We start from the raw sequence: 26,949 nt of genomic DNA on the forward strand, positions 1-26,949 counted from the left end.
TTATTAAAAATTGGCAATATGACTTAATCCCACAGTTGATTTACTGGTGGCATAAAAATTAAACCCAAATTTCTGTACATGTTCTATAAGACCACTCATATTCTGGCATCAAGTTTTTCTCAATCACATTATCTTTTTATATAGGCTAGGTTGCAGCCACAGTGATTATCTGACTATGCCCTGAAACTCATGTCCTTCCATGTACTACTCTTTGCATATGCCTAGAATGTTCTCTCACTGCCCCCTTACACCTACTGATTGACACACTGTGTCTTTCACCTGGTTCTACTGTTACCTCTTATATGAACCCTACCAACAATCTACCCTAGGTGGATGCTTCCATAGCACATTGTTCATACCCTGACCATAGCGTTTACTAAGTTGCATTGTAATTACATCTTTGCTAAATTGAATGCTCCTAGGACAGAGCAGCCGTGTTGTTTATATGTCCTTGCTAGGAAGTCCACCACCTTGTAGGTTTAGGCAAAAAAAAAACTAGATGACTTTAATCATCCTTTCTTAGTCATGTTCTCTCGGTAACTTACTACTGCTCTATTTCTGTACAGATTTCTTACATTAATGGGCACACTGACTTCATAGCTATTCTCACATTACTTTAAATTTTGCTTATCCTAGTAGAAAGTATCTGGTAATTCATACTTATGTCTCCATAATACCATATATTTTTACTTCTAGAAGTGCTTGAAGTTTAAAAGTGGTTCTTAGGGGTGAAAACACTTAATTCAACCTAATAAATTAATTTCCAGTGGTAGAATTTCAATTACTATGTCACTTGGGTAAATGATACACTTTAATAAAGCAGGATGACTCTATCTTGGCCCTAAAATCACCCTGGGCAGGCCAGCTTCCAACAGCACCTGTCCATCTTCAGCACCTCCAGAGTGGTGTTGACCCTGGGGATATTGTATTTCCATAGGCTGCTGCTGTAAGGACTTCACACTCTGGGATAAATTGGCCCTTCTTATACTGCTTTTTAATTATCTGAAGGGCAGAGTGGAGGGGCTTTTTTCAAAGTGCTTATTCTGCCTCATTAACTAACTAGGAACTTTTTTTCAAATGTTTAGAACTAGAAATATGCAGCCATTTGGTATTTAAACTATGTTTTGTGAACCAGGTATAGATATGAGTGAATACTTACTAGCTGAACTGGCATCTTAAAAGATGGTCTTTCTACTGAAAGCAAAATACTGCAAGAATCAGATATTTGAACTCTTTCCAGTCTAGATTACTCAAGAGGAAACAAACAGCAAGATTCAGTTTAATTGCTTGTTATTTTGAAATAGGAAATGTTATGTGTATTTTTCTTCCCCAAGGGCTGTGTCCAGGACAGTATCATTTTGGTGTTTTTGTAGTTCTGTGAGATATTTCCAGTGCTTTAGAAATAAAAAACAAATGAGAAGGATATAAATGTATCTGGAAAGTGCAGTGTTTCAAAGCTTATCTAGGTAATTATTCTTCTAGGTAAAAGATTATATCATCGATGTTATAGTTACATTAGGAGTTAAAAACCAATGTGAGAGGACATAGGAAATTTTGGCACAAATTATGTAAATGAACTGTTTATACAGATATGTATATGTTTGCTTATATGTGTGGGTTGTGTGTGTGTGCTAGAATGCTTACTAGGCATTCTAATGGAAGGCATGTGGTCACACAGCAGAGAAAAAATATGGGCTCTTGAGTTGGTCTAAAGCCTATTTGAGGCTTTCCTATGTACTAGGTGTCATGGGGCAAAGTACTTCATTGTTCTGTGTCTCAGTTTCCTCATCTGTAAAATTGAGATAATCATTGTACCTACCTCTTAGAGGGGTTGTGATGATCAGTTGAATTAATGTATGCTAAGAACCTATAACAGTGTTTGGCACATATTTAGTGTGCCATATTTAGTAAGCCTTTAATAAGTATCATTTATTCTTTTTGTAAATTATTATTAAATATTGGCTACAGAGTTGATTCGGAGAGGGAAAAGAATTACTTTGAAAAAAAAAAATGATTGTTTTGAAGCCAAAGACATCAGTTAATTTTGTGGATTAAAATCATAAGGTTGTTTCTTTATTATTAAGAGATTATGGTATAAAGAGGGATATGTGTTCGTAGTCAGTGATTCAGTCATTGTAATATACGTGGGATTATTCCTTTTTCTCTGTGTTTAAAAGCTTCCCTTTTATGACCAGATAATATATGTTTATGGAATGGTCTACTTTGAAACTTGGTTGGCTTTGGAAAATACATGTCTTTTTGTCCATTTTGTGTTAGACTTCAATTTTGTCTAATCAGTGTTTGAATGAAATGGCACTTGTACAGACTTCCTTCCAAGAAAAACATTGGGTGTTTCAGGAAGTGGTCTTGATGAGTCAGAGGATAATACTTTTTCCTCTGAGTCAGTTCTGAACCTCCTTGATATAAATAGGCTTACTTTTATCCAAAGTTCTGCTTTTTAGATCATGTGTTAAAATCATTGATACATGACCACATCAACAATAGTACTTTTATTGGTATTTCCACTCTTACCTAATTGTGATTGTTGAAATTCTGTTAAATAATGTTTTTAAAAAACAGTTCAGTTGTTTCTGTACTTCTAAACTAGTTTTTATTTTGCATCAGTTTTACCTCAAGACTCCTTTGTATCAGGTAGTCATGTGTAAATGTCTTTGATCACTACAATTCCAGGTCTCGTCTCTTAGCACACATTTGACTTTAGTACAGCATTTACTTTGCAGAAGATTGTACTAATTTGCCACACCCCAGAATTGTGTCAGAGATACAAAGGAACGAATAGAGTTCTTCTTTGTAACTACATTAAAAAATACTAAACATGATAAATCGTTGTCAAAGGACTAGATACTGTTAATGTCTGGTCTGGGAAGACTAAAATGTAGGTACTAAGAGTAGAATTGAGCAGTTGCTAGAAGGGAGGTATGAAGTGGCAGGAAGAGCATTTAAGATCAGAGCAAAGGCTTGAAGGTGAATCAGTGCAAGATATGCTCAGAAGAGAGTGAGACGAAGGGAAGGTTTATAGGTGTGAGTGCGAGAGAGAATGTGGAGGACTGGAGAAATTACTGAGGACAGAATGTGTTGGGCCTGGAATGGTAAGCAAAGGAAATTTCTGTGTGTGTGTGTGTGTGGGGAGAGAGAGAGAGAGAGAGAGAGAGAGAGAGAGAGAATGTATTTGGTAACATGTTTTTGCTCTGAGGATCTTGTATTTCTCTTGAGTTGTATTTGATTGATTGGAATTGGTTTTTACTTCAGTGAATCTCATTTTTAAAAATCCGTATTTAAAGAAGACCTCTCCGTTTCTATTTCCCTCCCAATATACATTTCTTCAGGAAAATAAAGAACTAAGAGATGTAGCTGTAGGTAATAGATCTTAAGTGAGCCACGTGTGCTTTTTCGTCTCTTCTATCTTCATGGTATGCTCTTTTCACTGTCCCAAGGTACCACAGCACAAACATTGGAGTAAGTTTTGATTGTTTCCAGGAGCTCTGAAATAGCGCCCCAAAACCATTTTTTATTTTCTTGGCAGAAATACTGTTATTATTTTTTAGGAATTGGAAAGTGGTCTTTGGATGCTGGGGAATTACCTTATGTGCAAGCTTGCTCATACCCTCCGGGGGGTGCAGGGGAGCAGAAGGGCTTTGTTTTCTGAGTCAAGCATTGCCATTTGAGGCTTTGTAAGCTTGGCAAGGGCAGCCAAATCCATGCTGTGGATCACCTGTCCTTTGCCCACTTACATCAGTAGATTAGTAGTCGGTCATTTTTCACTTCTTTCTTAAGCGTCTGGGCCTAGATCAGGTGGATTCTTTGATTTTCTGTCTTGGCACCTACCGCTGCTTCTGGAGTAGGGCCACTTTGCTTCATCCTACTTCTTTCATGGCAGGGAAGCAGCCACATGGCTCTTGGCAAAACTAGCCTTCCCCGAGGTGACAACAGTGGCAGTTAAGATTAAGTACCACTCTTGTAAACATATCATATCTCATAAAATTCAAACACTTGTTTCCTAGAGATATTTCCTTCTTAGCATCTCAGAATAGAGCAGCTTTGGTTCTTGGGAGAATGGGGACATTCATCTTAAATCTTATTCTTCCTAGCTAACTGAATTTGGAGGAGTGTGCTACTCTGTGCTGCTATGTGCTGTTCCCAGGGCTTCTTACCAGCTAAACTGTAAAAAAAATAGATCTGTTTATCTATAGGTATATAGATATATCTATATCTATGTATATTACATGCTTTCTTTATAGGCAGTCTAGGCATGCTTTAGAGGTTTTGAGGGTAATGTATATCAAGTCCTCAAAGTTACCTATTTTAACTCCCCCTGACTTCTCCCCAACACCATGAGAAAATACGATACTTTCTTCCATTTCTCTTTTGTCAGGTGATCCTTAGAGTGAATTTAGTTGACAAGAAGTACACTGAGCCGGTGTGCTAGCCTCTGTGACTGATGTCACCGAACTAATGCACTAGACTTTAGAGCGGCAGAGAACTCCTGGAAATACCTTAATTTCCAGATTAATCAGTACAAATGAACATCCCATGAGTTTAACATGTCCAAGGACCCAGAGTTAGGAATAGTATTGACAAAGCAAGGAATAATATTAACTTTGGTGTTCAGTGTTTTCTAATCTCTCAACGAACCTAAATCAAGTTGGCATCCAGGATGTCCCAATGGCAAGTCTAGGAACAGAATTTCCTCACACTTGCAGAAAGTGGTTAGATTCCGGTAGGACTGATACTATCAGACAAGGGGCAGAATTGCAAAGGTGAGAGGATATGGTTAGATGAGGATTTTTTTTTTTTCCTTTCCATTTGGGAAAAATAAGGAAGGTGGCTGGTGGTAAGTGAAGTCAAGATGGAAAGACAAGAGGAGGGAGATGTGTATTTTACAGTGTGAACGGGGTAACTTAGAGGGATTTGGGCATAGTAGTGGACGGTGCTTGCTGTTTTCCTTGAGTGGCTTCTGTTAGAGGCTGTTGGTGCTAAATATTGTCTGCTTTTAACTCTGACTAACTAAAATAGTTCCTGTTAGTTTTTCTTACTTTTAGAACATAGTTTCATTCTGTTTCTTCTTAAGAAGATTTGAGATAAACATCTTAATTTGGCCAAGTAAAAAAATAATTGTTGGCATAATGTTTTTCATTCACTGAATACATTTTTACTGAGAACTTACTATGTATTAGGCACTCTGCTTCACACTTTGTGTTCAATAAAATTATTTAGCCCCTGCCCTCAAGAAACTTATAGTCCTGTATACAAACAACAAAAGTAGGAAGTTACTGTAGTATGCTAAGTGCATCTTCATGTTAGTCTCAAATACAATGGGAACACATGAAAGAGGCATCTCTCCATCCTACTTTAAATGGAAATCAGGGAGGACCTCTCTAGATCTGAAGTTTGACTAGGAGCTGTCCAGATGAAGGTGGCAGGGAGATTTTTGGGTGAGAGAATATTCCAGATAGAAGATGTTACTTGATGGCAAGAATCTTCAAAATGATGTATAGTCTGCCTTTGCAAGTATAGGGAGGGTTCAGAGTGGAAGAGTGGTCTGGGATGAAGCAGGGGAGGTGGCAGGAAGGCAGAAATGGCGGAAAGGAAGCTTTATTTATTTATTTATTTTTAAAGACTTTATTTATTTATTTGACAGACAGAGATCCAAGTAGGCAGAGAGGCAGGCACAGAGAGAGAGAGGAGGAATCAGTCTCCCTGCTGAGCAGCGAGCCTGGTGCTGGGCTCGATTCCAGGACCCTGGGATCATGACCTGAGCTGATGGCAGAGGCTTAACCCACTGAGCCACCCAGGTGCCCCTAAAGGAAGCTTTAAATGTATAAAAATTTAGATCAGAAAAGAGTACTATGCTAGCTAATTGAATTGGATGCTTTCTGGAGAGTGGTGAGGAATCATTGATTGATTTAAGTATAAGAATAATAAATTTAAGGGGCTCCTAGGTGGCTCAGTGGGTTAAGCTGCTGCCTTCGACTCAGGTCATGAACTCAGGGTCCTGGGATCGAGTCCTGCATCAGGCTTTCTGCTCAGCAGGGAGCCTGCTTCCCTCTCTCTCTCTCTCTCTCTGCCTGCCTCTCTGTCTACTTATGATCTCTCTCTGTCAAATAAATAAATAAAATCTTAAAAAAAATAAATTTAAGTTTTAGGAGGCAATAATATTAGATTGATTCAAATTTTATCACAAGAAGCTTCTGAAATGATTCCAGTTTAGCTCATCAAATGATCACTTAAGGGGCATCTGGGTGGCTGTCCGTTAAGCGTCCAGCTCTTGATTTTGGCTCAGGGTTGTGAGGTTGTGAAATCAGGCTGAGCCCAGCATTGCACTCTGTGCTAGATGTGGAGCCTGCTTAAGATTCTCTACCTCCCTCTGACCCTCCACCCCCAGCCCCAATTTAAAAAAAAAAATCACTTAATATCCTGGCAGTCCTCTTATTAACAGATTTTTACTGCTTACATGACACAAATATATGGAGTTTAAAAACTACTTTAAGAAATAGTACCAAATATATGGCCAACAGACACATGAAAAAGTGCTCCATATCACTCGGCATCAGGGAAATACAAATCAAAACCACAATGAGATATCACCTCACACCAGTCAGAATGACTAAAATCAACAACTCAGAAAATGACAGATGCTGGCGAGGATGCAGAGAACGGGGAACCCTCCTACACTGTTGGTGGGAATGCAAGCTGGTGTAACCACTCTGGAAAACAGCATGGAGGTTCCTCAAAATGTTGAAAATAGAACTGCCCTATGACCCAGCAATTGCACTACTGGGTATTTACCCTAAAGATACAAACGTAGTGATCCGAAGAGGCACGTGCACCCGAATGTTTATAGCAGCAATGTCCACAATAGCCAAACTATGGAAAGAAGCTAGATGTCCATCAACAGATGAATGGATAAAGAAGATGTGGTATATATACACAATGGAATACTGTGCAGCCATCAAAAGAAATGAAATCTTGCCATTTGCGACAACATGGATGGAACTAGAGCGTGTCATGCTTAGCGAAATAAGTCAAGCGGAGAAAGACAACTATCATATGATCTCCCTGATATGAGGAAGTGGTAATGCAACATGGGGGCTTAAGAGGGTAGGAGAAGAATAAATGAAATAAGATGGGATTGGGAGGGAGACAAACCATAAGTGACTCTTAATCTCACAAAACAAACTGAGGGTTGCTGGGGGGAGGGGTGTTGGGAGAAGGCGGGTGGGGTTATGGACATTGGGGAGGGTGCTTTGGTGAGTGCTGTGAAGTGTGTAAACCTGGCAATTCATAGACCTGTACCCCTGGGGATAAAAATATATGTTTATAAAAAATAAAAAATTAATAAAAAAAAGAAAAAATGAAAGCATACAATATAAAAAAAAAGAAATAGTACCAAATATTAAAAAAAAAATGTTTTATCAGAAATAATCATGTATTCTCTTATAGTGTAATATATTGAAATGAGTTTGCTGAGTTTAAGCTATGCTGATGCTTAGTTTAGTAGCTTCAGGAAAACTTAACTCCTTTCCTCATCAAATTCAGTAAAAATATGTAAAATTGTGTTAGGAAAATCAGCAAAGGTTTTTTTAAGTTGATTTGTTGAAATTTCTGAGAAAATATATTTTCCAAAGAAGTTGGAGGAAAATCACCCACTGTATATACTTCTGCTTAATAGAGATAAAATGGATTATTTCTACATTTTCATAGAGCCTTTTTTATTACCTTATAGCTGAACCCTGAAACAGTTCATATGTTACCATGTTTGTAAAAACATTTGCTATCTGAAAGTTGAATATAAAAGTCAATTCTAGTTTTATTGATTGCTATTATACAATTGGAAATGTGTTCCTATAGATTAATACTCTGTTATAGTCAGGGATTTTGCTGATCAAAAGTCAAGGTGATACCATGACCTTTTGGAATTTTGTAATCATTTGAAACTCTAGGTTGCATCCTGATTTTGTCTTGCCTTTACTTCATAAGCATTCAAAGTCATTCCTTTTCTTTCTTCTTTATAAGTTACACTGTTAGTTCTTTTCTGTACAAATGCGTGTACTCTTATTATAATAAATTTATAGCAACACAAAAAATTCTAAGCAGAGAGCCCAATGCGGGGCTCGATCCCAGGACCCTGGGATCATGACCTGAGCCGAAGCAGAGGCCTTAACCCACTGAGCCACCCAGGCGCCCCTATCCTGGAGTTTAAATGAGGAAACCCTGAAATAACATTTTCAGCATGAATCTCTTAATCCTATAGTTTTTAGATGTTCATTGCTAGATGTGACTGAGTCTGACTTTATATCTTATAAATACACCTTTTCTATTCTTTTCCTTCTAAGCCATTAACAGAAACTGTAATATTTATTATCATTCATGTTGGCTTTCTCACTAGACTGTGAGCTCCATGAAAGTGGGAACCATGTCTGCCAACTGGGCCCTTGATATCTAGAGCTTTCCTGTCTAGTATGATAGCCATTGGCCAAATGTGGCTATTTATATTTAAATATAAACTAATTTAAATTTAATTAAAACAACAACAACAACAAAAACAACTCCATGCCCAGTGTGGAGCCCAACATGGGGTGAGAACTCATGACCCTGAAATCAAGACCTGAGCTGAGATCGAGTTGGGTGCTTAACCAACTGAGCCACCCAGGTACCCCTAAGCTAATTTAAACTTAATAAATTAAAATTACAGTTTTTCAATGGTACTAGCCACACTTCAAGTGTTCAACACTTGTGCTTAGCTACTGTATTGGATATTGATGATATCACACATTTTCAGCATCACAGGAGGTTTTATTTAACAGTGCCCATCTAGATCACTGATGGGCAAATAATGGTTACATAGTAAATGTTTGTTGAATGAGTGAATGATTGAATAAATTAGTACCGGTATTGGCTGGTGACGATTACTATTGAATGGATCTTATTTGAATTTACGAAGGTCATTTTGGCTTTTAATTAATCAGTGTTGACATATCCCTAACCAATTTAAAAATACTGGATTTATCAATACTTAAAGGGAAGTATGTGATAGTTAAAAACATGACTTGGTATACCTTAGCCATGGTACGTAGTTGTCATGGCCAAGTCGTCTTTACTTATAGCTTTTTTAAGTCCCAGATTCCTCATTAACACAGGATAATGATGAGGCAGGAGGGAAGGGAGACTAAAGAGACAAGCTGACCAAAGTAAAGCCATTTTGGTTTTAGGCTGACCCTTAACCTAAAAATGAGTATCATAAACAGAATCACAAGATTCAACTCATGGAAAATTATGAGACTCCCTTCCCTCCAGGAATAAAAGCTACAAAAGTTGGACATTCTTAAAAATGCTTACTGTGGGTAATTCCCTAACCCTAAGACAGTGGAATAACTAACCACCTAATGTAAGTGATAAATCCAAAGTTAGAGTAAGCCCCTCCCTCCCTATAGGTTAGCTAATTAAAAAAAATAAATAAACAACAACAAAAAAAAAACCTAATAAAATCCTTCATTAGAAGTGAAGTGGGGGTCCTCTTTCTTATGTGGGAGGAGAGACCACTTCTTTGTGAGGTAGCTCCATTCTTCTGTACTTAATAAATCTTTGTCCTTTTTCTCTAAAATACTTCCTCTTGAATTCTTCCTCCCACAAACTCAGGAACCCTCTTGGTGAGGGGTCTTGGACTGTCCGGTATAAGTAAGCTCTTACAACCTCGTAAGCTGGATAAGAATTAAGTAAGATAATGTATGTAAAGTGCTTGCACTTTAGTAACTCACACACTAAAATGCTTAATAAATTATCTTTTTTTTTTTTTTTACAGTAGCAAACAGAAATATGTCTAGATTTATCCCAGTTCATGGGTAATTTGAGGCTTATGAAGAACTGTGCTCCTATTTTTGAGTGCTTCTGTTGTTAGAATATAGTAGACATTTTTCAAGGTTAGTATTATACATAGCCAAAGCTTATATTTACTGCCTTTAAATATGAAATTTAGTAGTGTCAATTATAAATCTTTTCCCATTGGACTTAAAGTTTTATCTTCTTTAATTTTTATTTATTATTATTATTATTTAAAGATTTTATTTATTTGACAGAGAGAGATCACAAGTAGGCAGAGAGGCAGGCAGAGAGAGAGGGGGAAGCAGGCTCCCCACTGAGCAGAGAGCCTGACATGGGGCTCAATCCCACGACCCTGAGATCATGACTTGAACCGAAGGCAAAGGCTTAACCCACCGAGCCACCCAGGGGCCCCTCTTCTTTAATTTTTATGACTATGTAAATATCTAACCTCCTAATAAGAGAGTTTCACACTACATTTACGGGCAACTTGATTTTAAAACTAATGCAGATATCTCTGATTTCTCTTTTGGGGAGCTGACAAAGAATTCATTCCCACCTGTATTCACTAAATAAGGCTTCTTGGGGTGCCTGGGTGGCTCAGTTGGTTGGATATCTGGCTCTTTTCTTGATTTTTTCTCAGGTCATAAACTCAGGGTCATGGGCTTGAGCCCCATTCTGGCTTTGTGGTCAGCAAGGAGTCTTCTTGAGATTCTCTTCCTCTGTTCCTTCTCCCACACACCTTCTCTCTCTTTCTCATAGATAAGCTAATCTTTTAAAAAAATAAGTAAATAGGACTTCTCTTTGGAAAAAAATCTGAATAATTTAAATCACTGATTATTTATCTAAGTTTCACTTAGTCATCTAACTCTATTGGGCATTTAAAGGTATGACTTAATTTCTAGAAAAACAGTTAAGGCATTTTTAAAATTAACAATAATCCCTGATTTAGTTGGGGGATATTGCCTCACTTTTAAACACTATAATTGTTGTTTCTTTCCTGGGATTTGAAAATAGCATTTGTTGTTATATATAACAACAGGTAGTTAAACACACACTACCAAAATATCAGCTGACTTTATGTTAGGTAAATTTTCTTCATTTTTGTGTTGCTTTCCCTCTGGCTATCCTAGTCTTTTTGTTTTTAGTATAAACTTGTGCTCATATTTCATAGTCCATCTTAACCTCTCAAGTTCATAGTGGAGGTGACTTGAATTTTTCTCCTAAGGTTTTCATTAATAAATATTTACCAGTGTTTGACAATGAAAATATGTCACAGAAAAAGGCAGATCAAACACAGATTTATTCCACTCCTTCCAAAACAGTCACAGTAAGGGGATTCATAACCTGTAGAAACCCAGTGAGATAAAGTGACTCTGGAAAGCCCATGGGTGATGGTAACTGGCCTACAAGTATTAAGAAGCTGGAACTTGAGCTGCTAGAGAGAGACACTTCAGAATCTTAGAAAGACTTGACAATGAGAGTGACATGAAAGCAGTGGTAAGTGTGTTTAAAGTGAACTTAGACCTCAGATGCCTCCCCACACTCGAGCAACAGTGGAAGTCAGTTCTCTGGAGAATGTGAGCTAGAGAACTCTTGAGTGGGTGATACCAAGGTACAGAAGGAGGGTAGGAAATTCAATGAAACACTAAGTAGTGTGATGCCCCCAGTGCACATTCTCCTATTTATCTCTAAAAATTTGGCAGTCAGTTTTATATTCTCCACATACTCAGTTGGAAGATGCTTCTTTGAAGAATCTGATGCTTCTGTGCAAAAGACCTGTGGATACTAATGGTTGGTGGTCTCCCAGTGGAATAGCCCAAGGAGACCGTTCCACAGTGAAGCCTACCTTTCGGCAATCCCCACTCACCTACACAGACTTTCTAATTGGTCTTTTAGTGTTTCGTCTTCAGTGTGAATGGTAACCAATGATCGCTAGACATTTAAAGAAATTTGGAGACCAACACAAGCCTGGAGAAAACAAAGAAATTGACAGCAGTAGACACAATGGAAGAAGGAGAATATTATCTTCAATATTTTCAGGAAGATCAAAGAATATACTGCAATCTGGAATTAAAAACAAGTATTACTTTTTAAGAAAGGCATAAAAATGTGCTCCTGGAAATTGAAAATTGATAGAAGATTTGAAAAATTTAAAATGATTTTTTTGGAGATGAAGTTAAGGAAGCCACTCAAAAAATAGAACAGAAACACCAGGAAATGACAAACAAATGCGAAAAGGCAATAACATTAGAGACTCAGTCCTCAGAATAGAACAGTAGAATTCTTTAGAAAGGCAGAGTTTTAGAAGAGTGTCGTGAAGAAATGCTCAAAGAAAGAACTCAAGAAAATTTCTTAGAATTTAAGGACAGTGATTTTCAAAATTGAAAAGACTTCTTGAGTTTCTAATATATTGAGTTTTTTAAAAACAGCTATAGCAGTATATTCATGAGATTTCAGAAAAATCAGGGGGAAAAAAGTAAAAAGTGAAGGTTCCCAAACTCCAGAACTGCAGAAAAAAAAAAAAATAGGTCACTGAGAAACAGAATGGCACCTAACATCTCAGCAGCGACACTGAAAATCACAGATCAATGGCTTCAAAATTCTGGGGCAAAAATAATTTGCAGTATAGATCTGGAAACCAAGGCAAACTACTGGTCCTCTGTGAAGGTTGAATTAAACATGTTTCAGTTATGTAAAGCTTTAGAAATTAGCTTTGGTACCCTCTGAAGTATGTGCCCTCCCAAAAGAAAAAAGTAAAAGTAAAGTAGAGGGAGTTATGGGATCCAGGAAACAAGGATCTGAGGAGGAAATGAAAGTAATGGATAGGATCGTGTTGATTTGGATACCACAGTGAACACTATGCATGAGGCAATGCACAGAGATCAGGGAGAGATGCCTGCAGAAAGACAGAAATGAAAGTGGAATAGATTATGTTTAAATGCATTGAAAGGAAGCTTCACTCCTGGCGCAGAGGGAAGGGATGACATTAATGGAAAGGAAGGAAAACTAAGGTTTGAAGGTAAGATGATTATTCTAAAGATAAGAGATTATACAAAGAAAGAAATGTAATCTTAATATTTATTGTGAATAGCAATTACACAGACAATGATTAGTAAACATGGATTTTTGGTCCAGCAAAATTTGATGTAAATTAAGTTTGCCCCCTGTGAAAGGCAGTGCTGTTTTAGCTCCCTCATTACTTTCTACCTCTTAAATTATTCTTCAGTAACTCTGAACTGCTGGTGGTTTCCTAAATGTACCATGCTGACTCTTGTCTTTGCTCTTCTCAGCCCATGCATCACAGCCTGAAGGAAGGCTTTTATTAACTGAATGCCCTCCCATGCCCCCCACCAAGCATAAGGTGCCCACTTTGCATTTCTCTCCTTCTCCTTGCCACATAGAACTAAATGATCATGATGATGGCTGCCTCCCCTCCTCTTCTATACATTTCTAAAGATCTTTATGTTGCCTTCTTTGATTCAACCCTTCTTTGGGGGAGATTTTCTTTTCTAGACCCACTCCTAATCTAACTTTCCTTAAACTTGATACTATGCTGTCCTAACACTGCTTGTAATGTGCTTTTCCCCTAAATATAGCTTTTCTTTCTCCCTTTCTTTCTTTCTTTCTTTCTTTCTTAACCTAAAATTTCCAAATAAGATGGGAAAGTTTTCAAGGAAGATTTTGTTAGGATTTGTTTTCTTAGGAGCAGTACTGACTGATGATCAGTTATTTTTATATTCAGCCAAATGCAGATAATTACTGGAATTGATCTTTGTTTTGTTTTGACTGCTCTTTGTCAAATCACTTTCTCACACCATATTGGGACTGCCTTCTTTTTTGAAGATAAGTGAAGAGTAGTATTTTAAAGGAGTCCATTTTTATCTTTATCAACAAAATGTTAAGCAGTGTGGAATAATAGGAAAAAGGGTTAGTTAATGATTGAAGAATTTTACCTTATTAACCCAAGTCATCAACTTTCTGTTGACTTATAAAGTTATGGATGTTAAACCTGATACATCTGCCCCCATATAACCATTATGCTCACATTTGTATCTCTAAAACCATATCTTGAGAAAAATAGAACAAATTGAAATAATGAGTAATTATTGATATGATACCTCTGTGTCCTCTGACCAGAATAACCAATGTTTGAGTAGTATGTCAGACAAAAAGAAATGAGCTTGAGATGAAAAGTATTATCTTTTAATAAAAATATCTGGGAAACAATTTGAGGGTGATATATATTATAAGACAGTAGAAAGCTTTATTTAACCTTCCTGTAAACAGAATTGCAGGGGCGCCTGGGTGGCTCAGTGGGTTAAAGCCTCCGCCTTCGGCTCAGGTCATGATCCCAGGACCTGGGATCCAGCCCCACATCAGGCTCTCTGCTCAGCAGGGAGCCTGCTTCCTCCTCTCTCTCTGCCTGCTTTTCTGCCTCCTTGTGATCTCTGTCTGTCAAATAAATAAATAAAATCTTTAAAAAGAAAATAAACAGAGTTGCATTGCTTAATGTTTTATATAGTTTAGAAATTAAACATTTCTTACTTAAAACCATGAAGGGATGTATTTATGATTTAGAAACGCAGGATGACTTGAGTGTAATCATTTCTTTAAGGTGACATTCGCCACTCTGTAGGTTGTAACCATTTACGGTAACAATAAGTTGTACAGTTTGTAAAACCGTAAATCGACCTGAGGAGCTGTACTAAAAATGCAGAGTAAAGCACCAGCAGTGTTTTGTTTACCTCTTCATGTCCTTTGCTCGAGGTAAGACAGAGAAAGGTAATCATGTGGCAACAGGGTAGTTAAATATTAAAATGTTATATCTCATCCGTGGGTTAAAACTCTTCTCACTGTACCTGTAAGGTTTTATGATTTACTATTTTTAGAGGCCATTTAATACGTCATAATAAAATTTGAATTCCAGAGTTTCCATTTCATTAAAGATGATTTCAGAACATAGTTTTCCTTCTACCAGGTTGGGTCGTGTCTGGCCCACATACTCTATCTGTTTGCCTTTGTAAAATAAGTTGAAATGTAAAAATTTAGCTTGTGGTACTACTATGGAAAAACACTGTCTCATAATAAAAATACTCCTCTGTGAGTATTTCCTCAGTAGCTTTTGTTTTGCACTAGTCAGTGACACAAACTTTCATTTTGGAACCTTTCCAAAAGGTTCATAGAATGTCAATGAATACTAACCCTTAAGGCTAATTTTCAAAAAATAGAGATTTGAAAAAAAAAAAAAATTACTCGGGGGAGGGAAGAGGTGAGGTAGGTGAGATGGTTTTCTTTACTTCTTTTTCCCAAATTTTGTTCCCTGATACGTGTTTGGTTGAGAACTGATCTGGCAGGAAAAGCTGTACTTTTATTCTTATTTTGGAAGAAAATGCCCACAGGGAATATTCTTCTACCTCTTCTGAGAATCTGCACTCAACAGCTTTTTGCTTCTGGGAAGATCTGAACTTCTTAGATAATGTTTACTTTTTAAAATTCCTTTTGTCTTTTGGTGGTGTTAGCCAAGGTTTTGTGTTAAAGGCTATGATCTCTCTGATGCCTCAATTTCTCTCTTTCTCTCTCTCACTCAACACTGTGCTGTACCCAGTGCAGAATGGAAGCCTAATTCAGATCTCATCTGAACCACCTGAAATAGGAGTTTAGCAGGGGATGAACAATCAAGAGTTTCTATTTGATGAATCAGATCCTCTCTTGTACAGTTTTCTATCATTTCTGTTAACTAAAAAATAGAATAAATAGGAAGATAGTGGAAAAATACACAAATCTCCCATACAGAAGAATTCTAAATAATTCCTGCAGACATTCCCTCTCTAAGAGGTGGAGCTTAACTCTCCACCATGTAAGCGTGGACTACATATAGTGACTTCTTCTAAACAGGTCTGTAGAGTGGTGGGGAGGGAGGTCACTTAATAATGGGGAGACATGACACATGCTGCTTTAGTCAGTGAGCAAGGTTAGCATAAGCAGTGTTGTCATAGCTAACAACATGGACTTTGGATATGATGTGGTTAGAGTGGCACATATCTTTATGGTCTTCTTCCTCCAAGCCTTTAACTCCATCTTAATCATGAGAAAAACTTCAAACAAATCCCAGTTGTGAGGTATCCTATAGTATATCAAAATTCAGTACTCCTCAAAAGGCAGTCAGGGTCATTACTGCAGGTTGAATTGTGTCCCCCAAAAAGATATGCTCAAGTCCTCCCACTCTGTACGTAAGAATGTGACCGCATTTGGACAGGGTCTTTGCCAGTGAATCCTAATGTGGTATCCTTATGAGAAGAAGGAAATTTGGAGATAGATAGACTCCCAAAGGAGGCCATATGAAGACAGAGCAGAGATTTGAGTCATGCATCTACAAGCCAAGGAAAGCCAGAGATTACCAGCAACCATCAGAAGTTAGAAGAGACAAAGGAAGATTCCTTCCCTACAGCCTTCAGAGAGAGCTTAGCTTCATTTAGGACTTCAAGCCTCCGCAACTATGAGAGAATAAGTTTCTGTTGTTCAAAGCCACCCAATTTGTGATACTTTGTTATGGAAGCCCTAGAAAACTAATATAGTCTTCAAAAACAAGGGGCGTATGAGAAATGGTCATAGTGGAGAGGAGCCTAATGAAACATGAGGACTAAATGCAATGTGGTATTATGGACAGGATCCTGGACCAGAAAAAAGCATTACATAAAAAAGTGAAGTAAGTCTGAATAAAGTATTGGTTTTAATTAATAATAAAATATTGATATTCTTCATTAATTGTCACAAATACATCATGCTAATGCAAAATGTTAACAATAAGGAGATAGGGTGCAGATTATGTAAGAACTTTGTGTTCTGTTTTCACAACTTTTCTGTAAATATGAAGTGCCTCAAAAATAGAAAAGTTGATTACAAGAAAATGTAAAAACCCCAAATTTAGTTGTAATTTTAATGAGCCCTCTATGATATGTGATGGAGTAGATGACAGTCTGTTTTAGGGGTGTGGCCATGGTGACCAGGCACTGAGGGCTGTGTTTGCTGATTAATTATGTCACAGAATGATTAAATCAGGAACTTCCACTGATAAAGTATATACTCCTTTAAATGTCAGTTTATTGCAGCAGTCATTATATAAGGCTAAGTATAAGTCCATTATGAATTATGGAAATAATACAATCAGGGAGATAAACATTTTGATAAAAGATTTTTTTCAAGCCTATGTAGACAAGGTATATATATAAAAAAGGAAAACTCATACCTAAATAAGTATGTGGAGATTTCGGTTAAAATTCCTCATGTCATTTATGAAATTTAATGGACACTTTGCTGAGAAACAGTTCAACAGCCAATCCTACCACCATTTCTCCCAGAATTCAACCCCAAGGTATGCTTTAGTGGGATAGGGGATAGGGAGCCTGGTAATGAAGAAGGGTTAAGACAGTTTCTTCTCTCTCTGAATTTTGTTCCCTGTCCTACCGTATTTTTATTTTTGTTGGAGGATTCCAGCTAAATTGGAGACTTATTTCTCCCTTCCTTTAATATGTATTTAATTATAATGGAAGAAATGCAAATGATCCAGGTAAATATATGAGTATTACGTGCTAAAGCACTTGGAAGACCTACTTTTATACACTTGACCTATGAACAACATGAGGTAGTTAGGGGCACTGGACCCCTCACAGTCAAAAACTATCACATAGCACTTTTGATTTCCTACTATTAGCTGATTGTAGCTTTGACTTACCTATTAATAGTGATCATTGACCGGAAAGGTCCTTGATAACATAAACAGTTGATAAATACGTATTTTATATTATGTATTATGTACTCTATGCAGTACAATAGGGTGAGCTAGAAAAAAATGTTATTAAGAACATCATAAGGAGAGAAAATCCATTTACAGTACTGTACTGGAGTTACCGAGATAAATCTGCATCTAAGTGAACCCATGTGTTTCCGGTTCTAGCTTCTTGTGTTACCACCTGGACAGGTGTCTTAACTTATTTGAGACTGACAGCTCACCTACAAAATGGAGCTAAGGCTGTTCTAAGGATGCAATGAGATGAGGTTTCTAAAATGTCCTATGAAGTGGGGCTATGAGGCAGAGGGAGAAGCAGAAACCCCCACCCACCAGAAGCCCAGCGGGGTGGGTGATCCCAGGACCCTGGGATGATGGCCTGAGCGAAAAACAGATGCTTAGCTCACTGAACCACCCAGGCACCCAGATAGCATGTTCCTCTCTAGTCATTCATGGATCTAGATGATTTTTAAAATTTCAAAGGCACATGCAAATGGCATGTACTCTCTTGAGCTCAATGTCATCATCTATAAAATGAGAATGGAAAATAGTACTTCATCAAAAATTAATGTGTCTATTAAACAGGGTAAGGGCTAGAAAACATTTAGCACAATACTTGGTACAGGTTAAAGTGTCAATAAATAACAGTAGTTGTTTTTAAAATCAGCATGTTTTCCCAGATCAGTAAAGTATCGACCGTGTTCTTGAACTGAGATATTAGTCATTTCCCATGTATAAAATCAAGCAGTAAATGTGCTCTAACGATGCCATCACAGCAGCTAGAGTTGGAGGGAAATACTCAGAAAGCAGTGATAAAGTATATATATATATGGCTTGTCTCTGTATTAGGCCTTCTTATGAAATCTATCACCATAGCGAACATACAGTTGGTACTAATGTGCTTTTTAGTTGCTTATTAAATTTCTGCAACAAGTGTTGTTCTTCAGCTAGTTGTTAAGCCAACAACATTCTGGATTGAATATAGACTGGCTGCCATATCGTCCTAATTTGTAAACAGCCTCAGAATTTTCTCTGCACTATTAAAGAAAAAAAAAAGAGAAATCAAAATAATTATTTTAAGTGATTACAATGTATTGGTTTAAAGGTACAGAATTACTCTTGATTGATATTGAGAAAATACTATACTTCTATTTTAGTAAGACTTGAAGGTTCCTCTAAACTATATATATGCTCTACATAGCTATAATTTGGATATGTCTTTTAAAAGCCTGAGGAAAAACCAGGCATTTGTAATTGTTTTCTGTACAAGGTATGCACTCTAATTGCTATATTTGAATATTTGAAAACTCCATATTGCTACATGAGCATCTGTGACAACTGACACTATGATTGCCAAATAGGAAAAGTTTCTATATTTAAAATTCAATTTAGCAAATTGACATTTTCTATTCCCTTTTCTAATATTCTCTTATTCTGACAGATCACTGTTTTAAAACAAAACACAAACCATGCATTTATTTGACTGTCATGAAGAATTAAACATGAAAAGGATGAGATGCTGTGGCTATCACTTTTCATTAAAACCAGCTGCTGTGGTTTTAAAATGCAAACCAGATCAAAACCAGTACAAACCCTGGGGGTTTAATTTATATACTGAACGAACCAGCTTGCTTTGAAAGAGTGCTTTAAAAAAAAAAACTTGAGAAGAAACGTATACATCCATCATTTAATTTTTCACTAGCTCTGTGAGTTAGAAAGACCCAAGAATTATCTCTGTTTTACTGTGAGAAAACTGAGATAGAGGCTTATTTGACTTGTGTAGCTAGTTAGTGCCAGAAGCAGAGTTCCAGGCTTCTGTGAATGACTGTGTCTAGCCATGGGCTCTAGATCCAGAAGGTGATTCCAGGCCTCTGTCCTGGCCCAAATTCTAGAATAGAACAATGATGTGTTCTGTTTGGAGCTTAACAGGTGAATGAGAACCAATTGTGAGATATTTAGGAAATTTGTAAGCCGCTGTAGAAGTATTGCTAGCTTGAGATGAGCTATAGTGGAAATATTTATACTATGGAAATCAGTAAGCACTACAAATCAGGATTTAATTTTTTCCCAGAGAACTGGTTTACCTGCCTATGACTGATGATATCGAAGTATAAACTGAAGAAGAACAAAACAACAATAAAAACAATATAACAATGTAATATAAGTGTAATGTAATTTTGTAAATGTAGTAATTTGTGAATTAATGTAATACTTGTAATTTTGTAAATCAAGGGGAGAAGTATTTCTTTGTTCCTTAATTTAGAAATTTGCTTCTAAGCTGTGAATAAGTATGGGCAGGACCATTGGGAAATCTTGAATGAAACTTGAGTGTTTTGAGGACCTTTATAAATCCTTAACTATTCTTTAAGAACTAGGTCAGGTCTCACCCCTTCCAAAAATTATGGCAGTCAGCTTGGCTTTTCCCTTTGAATTTCTAGTTGATTTAAAATCAAGCCACACACACTGGAACTTATCTACTATGTGTTCCATTTGAATTAATTTTGTATTGTTAAGAATGCAGTAAGTTTTTCAAAGGTGGGACCTGGACTTCCTTCTTTTTTTTTTTTCTTTTTTCTTTCTTTGAATAAATATTTAATTAATACCTATTCTACGTTCTTACTGCTTGAGAAACAGCATTAAACAAAAGTTTCTGCCCTTCTAGAAATTCTAGTCCAGTGAAGAGTCAGGAATTAAACAAATGAAAAATTAGACCTGTGATAAGTACTTTGAAAATTGTTTGTAGTTGGGGAAAGTACTTCGACAAAACTAAAAAAGTGTATAGTCTGAGAATGTCTGATAGTGGGCTTTTTCCTCTTTAGGGAGTTCAGTTAAAGCTTCCCAGAGGACATTGTGATTGAATTGAAAGCTGACAAATGAGAGAGAATTAACTTGAAGTTAGTGGTTTTGAATATAATTTCTTTGTGTAGGCTTTCTATGGCCTTCTAATCTGAATGAAGTTCCCTTTCAAAATGGATCCCCATATCACCCTTTGTAACAGAAACAACAATTTTTAATTTCATATTTATTCACTGAGTGTTTTTCCCAGTAGATTATTGGCCCAAAGCCGGGACTGTGTTCTGTTCACCTTGGAAGTATCTGTCGTATTACTGACCTATAATAGTCACTCAGTAGTTGTTAAATCTCCTGCTCCCTCTGCCTTTGTTTTCTAATAGTGCTGGCATGTGCCCTACCAACCTCTTAGTTACTGAAAAGACATAGTAATGTAATGTGTACAAAGAGAAATAAGATAAGATCCAGAATTGTGTCACAGAACACAAGAAGGAGGAAGTGTCCAGGAGTAAATAGAAATAAATCAGGTGTGGGGCTCCTGGGCGGTTCAGTCAGTTAAGGGTCTGCCTTCTGCTCAGGTCATGATCTCAGGATCCTGGGATCAAGTCCTGTCTGACTCCATGCTCAGTGGGGAGCCTGCTTCTCCCTCTCACTCTGCCTGCCCCTCCCCCTGCTTGTGCTAGCTCATGAGCCTGATGATTCTCTTTGTCAAATAAATAAATAAAATCTTAAAAAAAAAGAGAAAGAAATTAGGTGTAAGCAGTATTGTCTCGGAGAACAAGGAAAGAAAAGGCTATTGGATTTAACAAGAAGGAAGTTTTGTTTATTCATCTTGTTTGAAAGAATTTGTTAAGTTTGTCAAACATATTAAAAATGTTTTCTGAAGTGAAATGTCAGGTGATAACTTTTGAAATAATTGCTTTCTCACAAAAGGTGAAAAGAATGTGCAAATGGATACCTTCTTGGAAAAAAGGTGTATCCAAGTGTGTGTATACACAATGTTGTCAAATGTGCTTTGAAGGAGGGAGAAAGAAGAAAGGTAGATGCAAGAAAAAGACTGGAGGGAACTCACAGGATTGTTAAATGAGAGTGCTCTGGGTACTGCTTCTCCCCTTTGTTCTTTTCTGTATTTTGCACTTTTCTCAAGTTTTTAAAGTTAATAAACCTATAGTACTTTCATAATGAAACAGTAAACAAAGTAACATTTCGTAAAACCAAGAATTGTGTAAGGGTTGAGCAGAATATACAGTTATGCCTTCTATATGTAGCGGACTCAGAACTATATTTTAGATTTCTCTTTAACTTGCCTCAGTTTGCTTACCGCTCTAATACATTAATGTTAAAGGCCAGTTGAATCTTTGTTTATATGTCCATCTGCACTTCTGGCGCCAGAGCTCTTTAAGGATGGAGATCTTTATCTTTGTGTTTCTGTCATCCCGGCAGTGACATGTGTATGTTGAATGCATAACTTGAAACTGAAATGTCTTGACCTTTTTATTATCTTTAATCTATGTGCCTTTTTTCAGAACCCAGGACTGAAAACCACAATGAATGGTCATATTTCTAATCATCCCAGTGGTTTTGGAATGTATCAAGCTCAAATGAAGTAAGTTGGAAGGTTTATATTTAATTTGTTGGGGTGCTTTTTTATGATTTATATATATATTTTTAGAGAGAGAAGGAGAGACAGAGAATGCATGAACCGGGACTCTTGGCCAGGGGTGGGGGTGGTAGAGGGTGAGGGAGAGAACCTTAAGCAGACTCTGCTCTGAGTACAGAGCTCAGCATGGGGTTCCATCCCACAACCCCGAGATCATGACCTAAGCCAAAATCAAGAGTTGGAAGCCTAACTGACTGAGCCACCCAGGCACCCCTGTTGGGGTTCTTTTTGGATTTGATTTGGTGGTTTTGTTTTATATTTTAACTGAAAAGATTAACTGCCAGTTCTTTATGTAGTTTATTCTTCATTAATATAAAATTTCTTTCTAATTCTAAGCTGTGATTGTATTTAAAAGTTTACTGTGTCTGGAAAGAAAAAGATGGTTAAGTAATATCTGCCTCAAGGACAATGACCTACTAGAAGGCAGTTTCTTCTGTTATTTTATGTATTACTGTTTTCCATGGTGGAATGTATACTTCCGAGATTTCCGTTTTTCTGGAGTATGCTATTACTTTTATTTATAAAACACTGGCATTTGAGGAGAGTTAAATGTCTTCCAGTCCAATCTGTCAAGATACTTTTCACTGTGTAAATCAAATAAAAAGTCAGGCGAGCAAACAAAGTAATCCCTATGGCTCTGGGTAGAAGTTGAAATCAGGTCCCTGACATAAGTGGCTGTCCCTTTATTTATTGTAGATAATATTGTAGTTACTTTATGTTGGCCATTGTGGTCTGGAGTTCGCTCATTATTTTTCAGAATTCATAGGTTATTCATGATGTAAATTGTATCATGTCCATCAGTTATTCAAGCCAGAAAGTTTGACCACACCCTCAGTCTTCCACCCTTTTCTTACAATAAATATCCATTTAGTCATGAATGTGTAACATTTTCTTCTGTAAAGAACTCTTGATTCTGTCTCTTCCTTCTTTCTTTTTTTCTTTCTTTTTTTTTTTTTTAATTTTATTTATTTGACAGAGAGAGATCACAAGTAGGCAGAGAGTCAGGCAGATAGAGAAGGGGAAGCAGGCTCCAGGCTGAGCAGAGAGCCTGATGCGGGGCTTGATCCCAGGACCCTGAGATCATGACCTGAGCCGAAGGCAGAGGCTTAACCCATTGAGCCACCCAGGCGCCCTGTCTCTTCCTTCTTTTTGTTCTAATTCTACGTAGGGCCTTTTTCCTACCATAATTTTTGCAGTACCCTCTACCCGGCTACCTTGCCATTTGAATTATTTTCTTTAAAAATGTTTTTGATCATGGCATGTCTTTGCATAAAATAATTTGCTGCATCTAAAGAATAAAAATTCAAAATTCTTATCCCCTCTATTTGCCTTCCCTATGTCTGAAGCCATTCCTCTCTTCTAGGCAGCCCCATTAGATGCATCGTTCCATTGGACACCATGCTAGTCACTGAGCCAGTTCCTCATGCCTTTTCCTCACTTAATTCTCCACCTGTCTGTAGAACTTCTTCCCAGTCTTTTCTATTCTGCGGAAATGCCAACTTGGCAGTGAAGACTTTCTGCACATCCTGATAAAAATTGAATCATTCTTTGATCTCACCTGTTATATCTGTTAGTTTTATCCAGATGTCACATTCTATTGTAACCATTTTACTTAATTGTTATATTAAAAGGATCATGTCCCCCGCCATATTCCTTATTCTAGTAGGTTTTTGGGTTTATAAATGTTTACTGAATAATTTTTTTTTAAATTCAAGTGATATGTTTATTCCACTTCCCATTATTAGTAGCAGGAGGCTAGGGAAAAGCGGGTCCAATTAATGATAAAGTGTTATTTTACCTTTTAAGTTTTTGTGAAAATAATGTCTATTCCATGACAGGTTCAGTCATTGAGTACTTTTTATGACTGGATCACTGCTCTCAACTCAATTTAGTATGGCACGCTTAAACTCTTCTGAGATAGTTTGAGCCTTCTTGACTTCCTTCTTATGAAGGTTCTGACTTGGAGTTTGAGAGGAGGCTGTGACTTGTACCTACCTCAGTCTACACTGGGGTAGTGTGGTTTATATTCTTGACCAGAGCAGGATCTGTCTCATTTTGACAAACCTAAGTTATGTGTTTTAAAAACACATGATGATTGTGATACATTGGAATTTTTATATGTAGTTTTGAATTTTTATTGCTTACTTTGGACTTTAACCGAGAACAATGACCTTTATTTATTTATTTAAATTACAGTGGCTATGGAACATCACCCACCTTTTCCCAAATGGACAGAGAGCACAGTTCAAAAACAAGTGCAAAGGCCCTTTATGGTATGTGTATTTATTTGACAAGGTGTAATTCTATTTCTAACCACATTTTACAAATTTGTATTTTTGTATTCAGATTCGTCATTTGAACCCATGCCTTGTTTATATTATTTGGAGTGACATAGTGAGAGATAAGGATTGTTTAAAAAAGTTTTTATAAAAATCTACTAAGATATGACTTCTGCTTACTGTCATGTGATTTGCAACCACGGATGTATTGCAATGTTTTCTAAGGAGTCTTTTAAATGGAGTCAGTCCCTTAGGTGGATTTTCCCAGCTAATTATTTGTGATATAATTGTTGATCTTCATGAATGACCCGTTTCATTGTGGGCTGACAGTTCACAGGACTTCTTCCTTATAGCTCTTGAACTTTAGTAGTGTAATAGTATCATTTCTTTCTGTACTGCGAAAGTAGCAGGATTTCTCCTTGATTCTGCTTTAATTTCCTTTGTTCTCTCTAGATTGTCTCATGTGTAAATAATGTATTTTTAAACTTTAGTATAAATTAGAAGTCATTACTAAAAAGAAGTGAAGGACTCCTGAAATATACCCCATAAGTCTGGAAATGTATTTTTTTCACGGGGTCTGCATGGGCTTTGATTATTGTACAATAATAAAGAATAAGAATAGTATTATGGTTAAAGACTCAGAACAGTATTGTGGTTAAGAACAAAGACTCTGGACCCAGACATCCTGGGTTCAAATTCAGTTCTATCATTTACTGGCTGAATGATCTTGGAGAAGATTCTTGTACCTAATTTTGCTTATCTCTATAATGTGGGATATCTCACAGAGTTGATGTGACAATTAAATGAGTTAGTACATGTAAAATGCTTCATGTGGTGCCTAGTAGTGCCTGATAATCAGGAAGTAGTGTATACAGTTGTTGTTATTGTTGGGAGTATCCTTATTATTATCCGTCATAGGAACTAACACCCTTTTATAAATGTGGAATCCCCCCCCCTTTTTTTCATTATCTGGATCCACAGTGTCTTGGCTGTGGTAAGATGGAACAATTGTAGGGTTTTGTGACTCTTTCTGCCTGTGTAGTGAGTGACAGGGCCTTAGGACTCAAATCAGACATTTATAAAATGGATTTTATACCATAACGGATAGATTTTCATATGGCTTTGTCTATCTGATTAGTGTTAGTTTCACTTTTCTCCAGTACTATATTAAGACATCCTTACCGTGTCCTAGTAGTTGTGAGTTTTAGATCCAGAGAATCTATCCAACAGATGCTTATTTTGTAGATTAATATGTGCACAGAAGAGAGCTAGTAATATGTGGTTCTTGACTGTAACGGACTTGCAGTCTAGAGAATGACTTGAAGAAACTGAAAAAGAAGAAAGTAAGTCGTTTGGTTTGGTTTGGTTTTGAAAAAAAAAAAAAAAAAAAAAGCAAAATGATTGATTCCTTCAGTCTTTCATTTCTAGGCAGGTAGTTATTAAGGACTTCTGTGTGCCAGGCCAAAGTCTTCATAGCCTCTTTTCCGTGACGATCTAGTCATTCCAAAGATGAACAAGACGTGGTCCTTGCTTATGCACTGGTTTGGTGAGGTAGACTAGTAAATGCGTTGTTATAATAAAAAGCTACGTAAACTTGGATGGCAGTGTCTGAGGTGCAGTGGGGACGGTCAGTTCTGTGTGGTAGGGCTGGGAGTCAGAAGGGATTTCATAGAGGAGCTGAGCGTTGAGCTGAACTCTGCGGCAGGCATTTGAGAGATTGGTGGGTGCTGTAAAGAGCAATACGAACCCTTTATAAACAAGACTGTGAGCTCTGTGAAGTTGGGCCATGTCTGCCTTGATTACTTCAGGATCCCCCAAGCATAGCACAGCACAGTGGTTAACATATAATATACACTCAGTCAATACTTGCAGAATGAGGGGGGCGCCTGGGTGGCTCAGTGGGTTAAGCCGCTGCCTTCGGCTCAGGTCATGATCTCAGGGTCCTGGGATCGAGTCCCGCATCGGGCTCTCTGCTTGGCAGGGAGCCTGCTTCCTCCTCTCTCTCTCTCTGCCTGCCTCTCCATCTACTTGTGATTTCTCTCTGTCAAATAAATAAATAAAATCTTTAAAAAAAAAAAAAACTTGCAGAATGAATATATAATGAATGAATGAACCGCACACAGTTTGGTCTTAACTCGAGGGTGCAAGGTGGTGCGTTGGGAAGTAAGCTTAGAAATCTAAACATGGACCACAGTGGGAAGAATCATACTAGGGAGTCTGGACGTTGTTTGCAGGAAATGCCTAGCCATTGAGGTTTTTTCATCAGGGGTATAAAAGGTCTGTTGTCTTGGATCACTCATAGCAGTATTGAGGATGGTTATGATGAGTATGAATAGAAATAAGTCAGTCAGACATCTAAGTAATAGCCCTAAGACTTTTGTTCAGATGAAAGAGTGTCGATCATCTCGCAAATACCATAGATCGAAAAATCTGTTTTCAGAGAGTTAAGAAAAGGGGTAAGGGATAAAATGTAGAAGTCATTTGCAAATTTTAATGTTTGCTTTGTGTAAAGAGGGTCTTCAAAAAATCATAGATCTGAGGATTGAAAATCAGTAACCTATAAGCAGGAAATTTCTGTTTTCCCCTTTTTACAT

At 37.2% G+C, this 26,949-nt stretch overlaps 1 protein-coding gene across 7 annotated transcripts in view; it reads left to right on the forward strand.

Moving 5' to 3' along the window:
* The window catches only part of EPS8 (epidermal growth factor receptor pathway substrate 8), a 180,867-nt gene that overhangs the window by 92,787 nt on the left and 61,131 nt on the right, over window positions 1-26,949 (forward strand). For 6 of the 7 annotated variants that reach the window (XM_059185963.1, XM_059185962.1, XM_059185965.1 and 3 more), the window contains 2 exons: window positions 21,943-22,022; window positions 24,273-24,349. In XM_059185963.1, coding sequence (XP_059041946.1) covers window positions 21,964-22,022; window positions 24,273-24,349 — 136 coding nt within the window. In that variant the 5' untranslated portion in view covers window positions 21,943-21,963. Of the gene's footprint in view, window positions 1-2,946; window positions 3,111-21,942; window positions 22,023-24,272; window positions 24,350-26,949 lie in introns of those variants that run through there. The other variant, XM_059185960.1, reaches the window with a different exon arrangement.

Source organism: Mustela lutreola, chromosome 8 (assembly GCF_030435805.1).
Source record: "Mustela lutreola isolate mMusLut2 chromosome 8, mMusLut2.pri, whole genome shotgun sequence".
Classification (NCBI taxonomy): Eukaryota; Metazoa; Chordata; class Mammalia; order Carnivora; family Mustelidae; genus Mustela; species Mustela lutreola.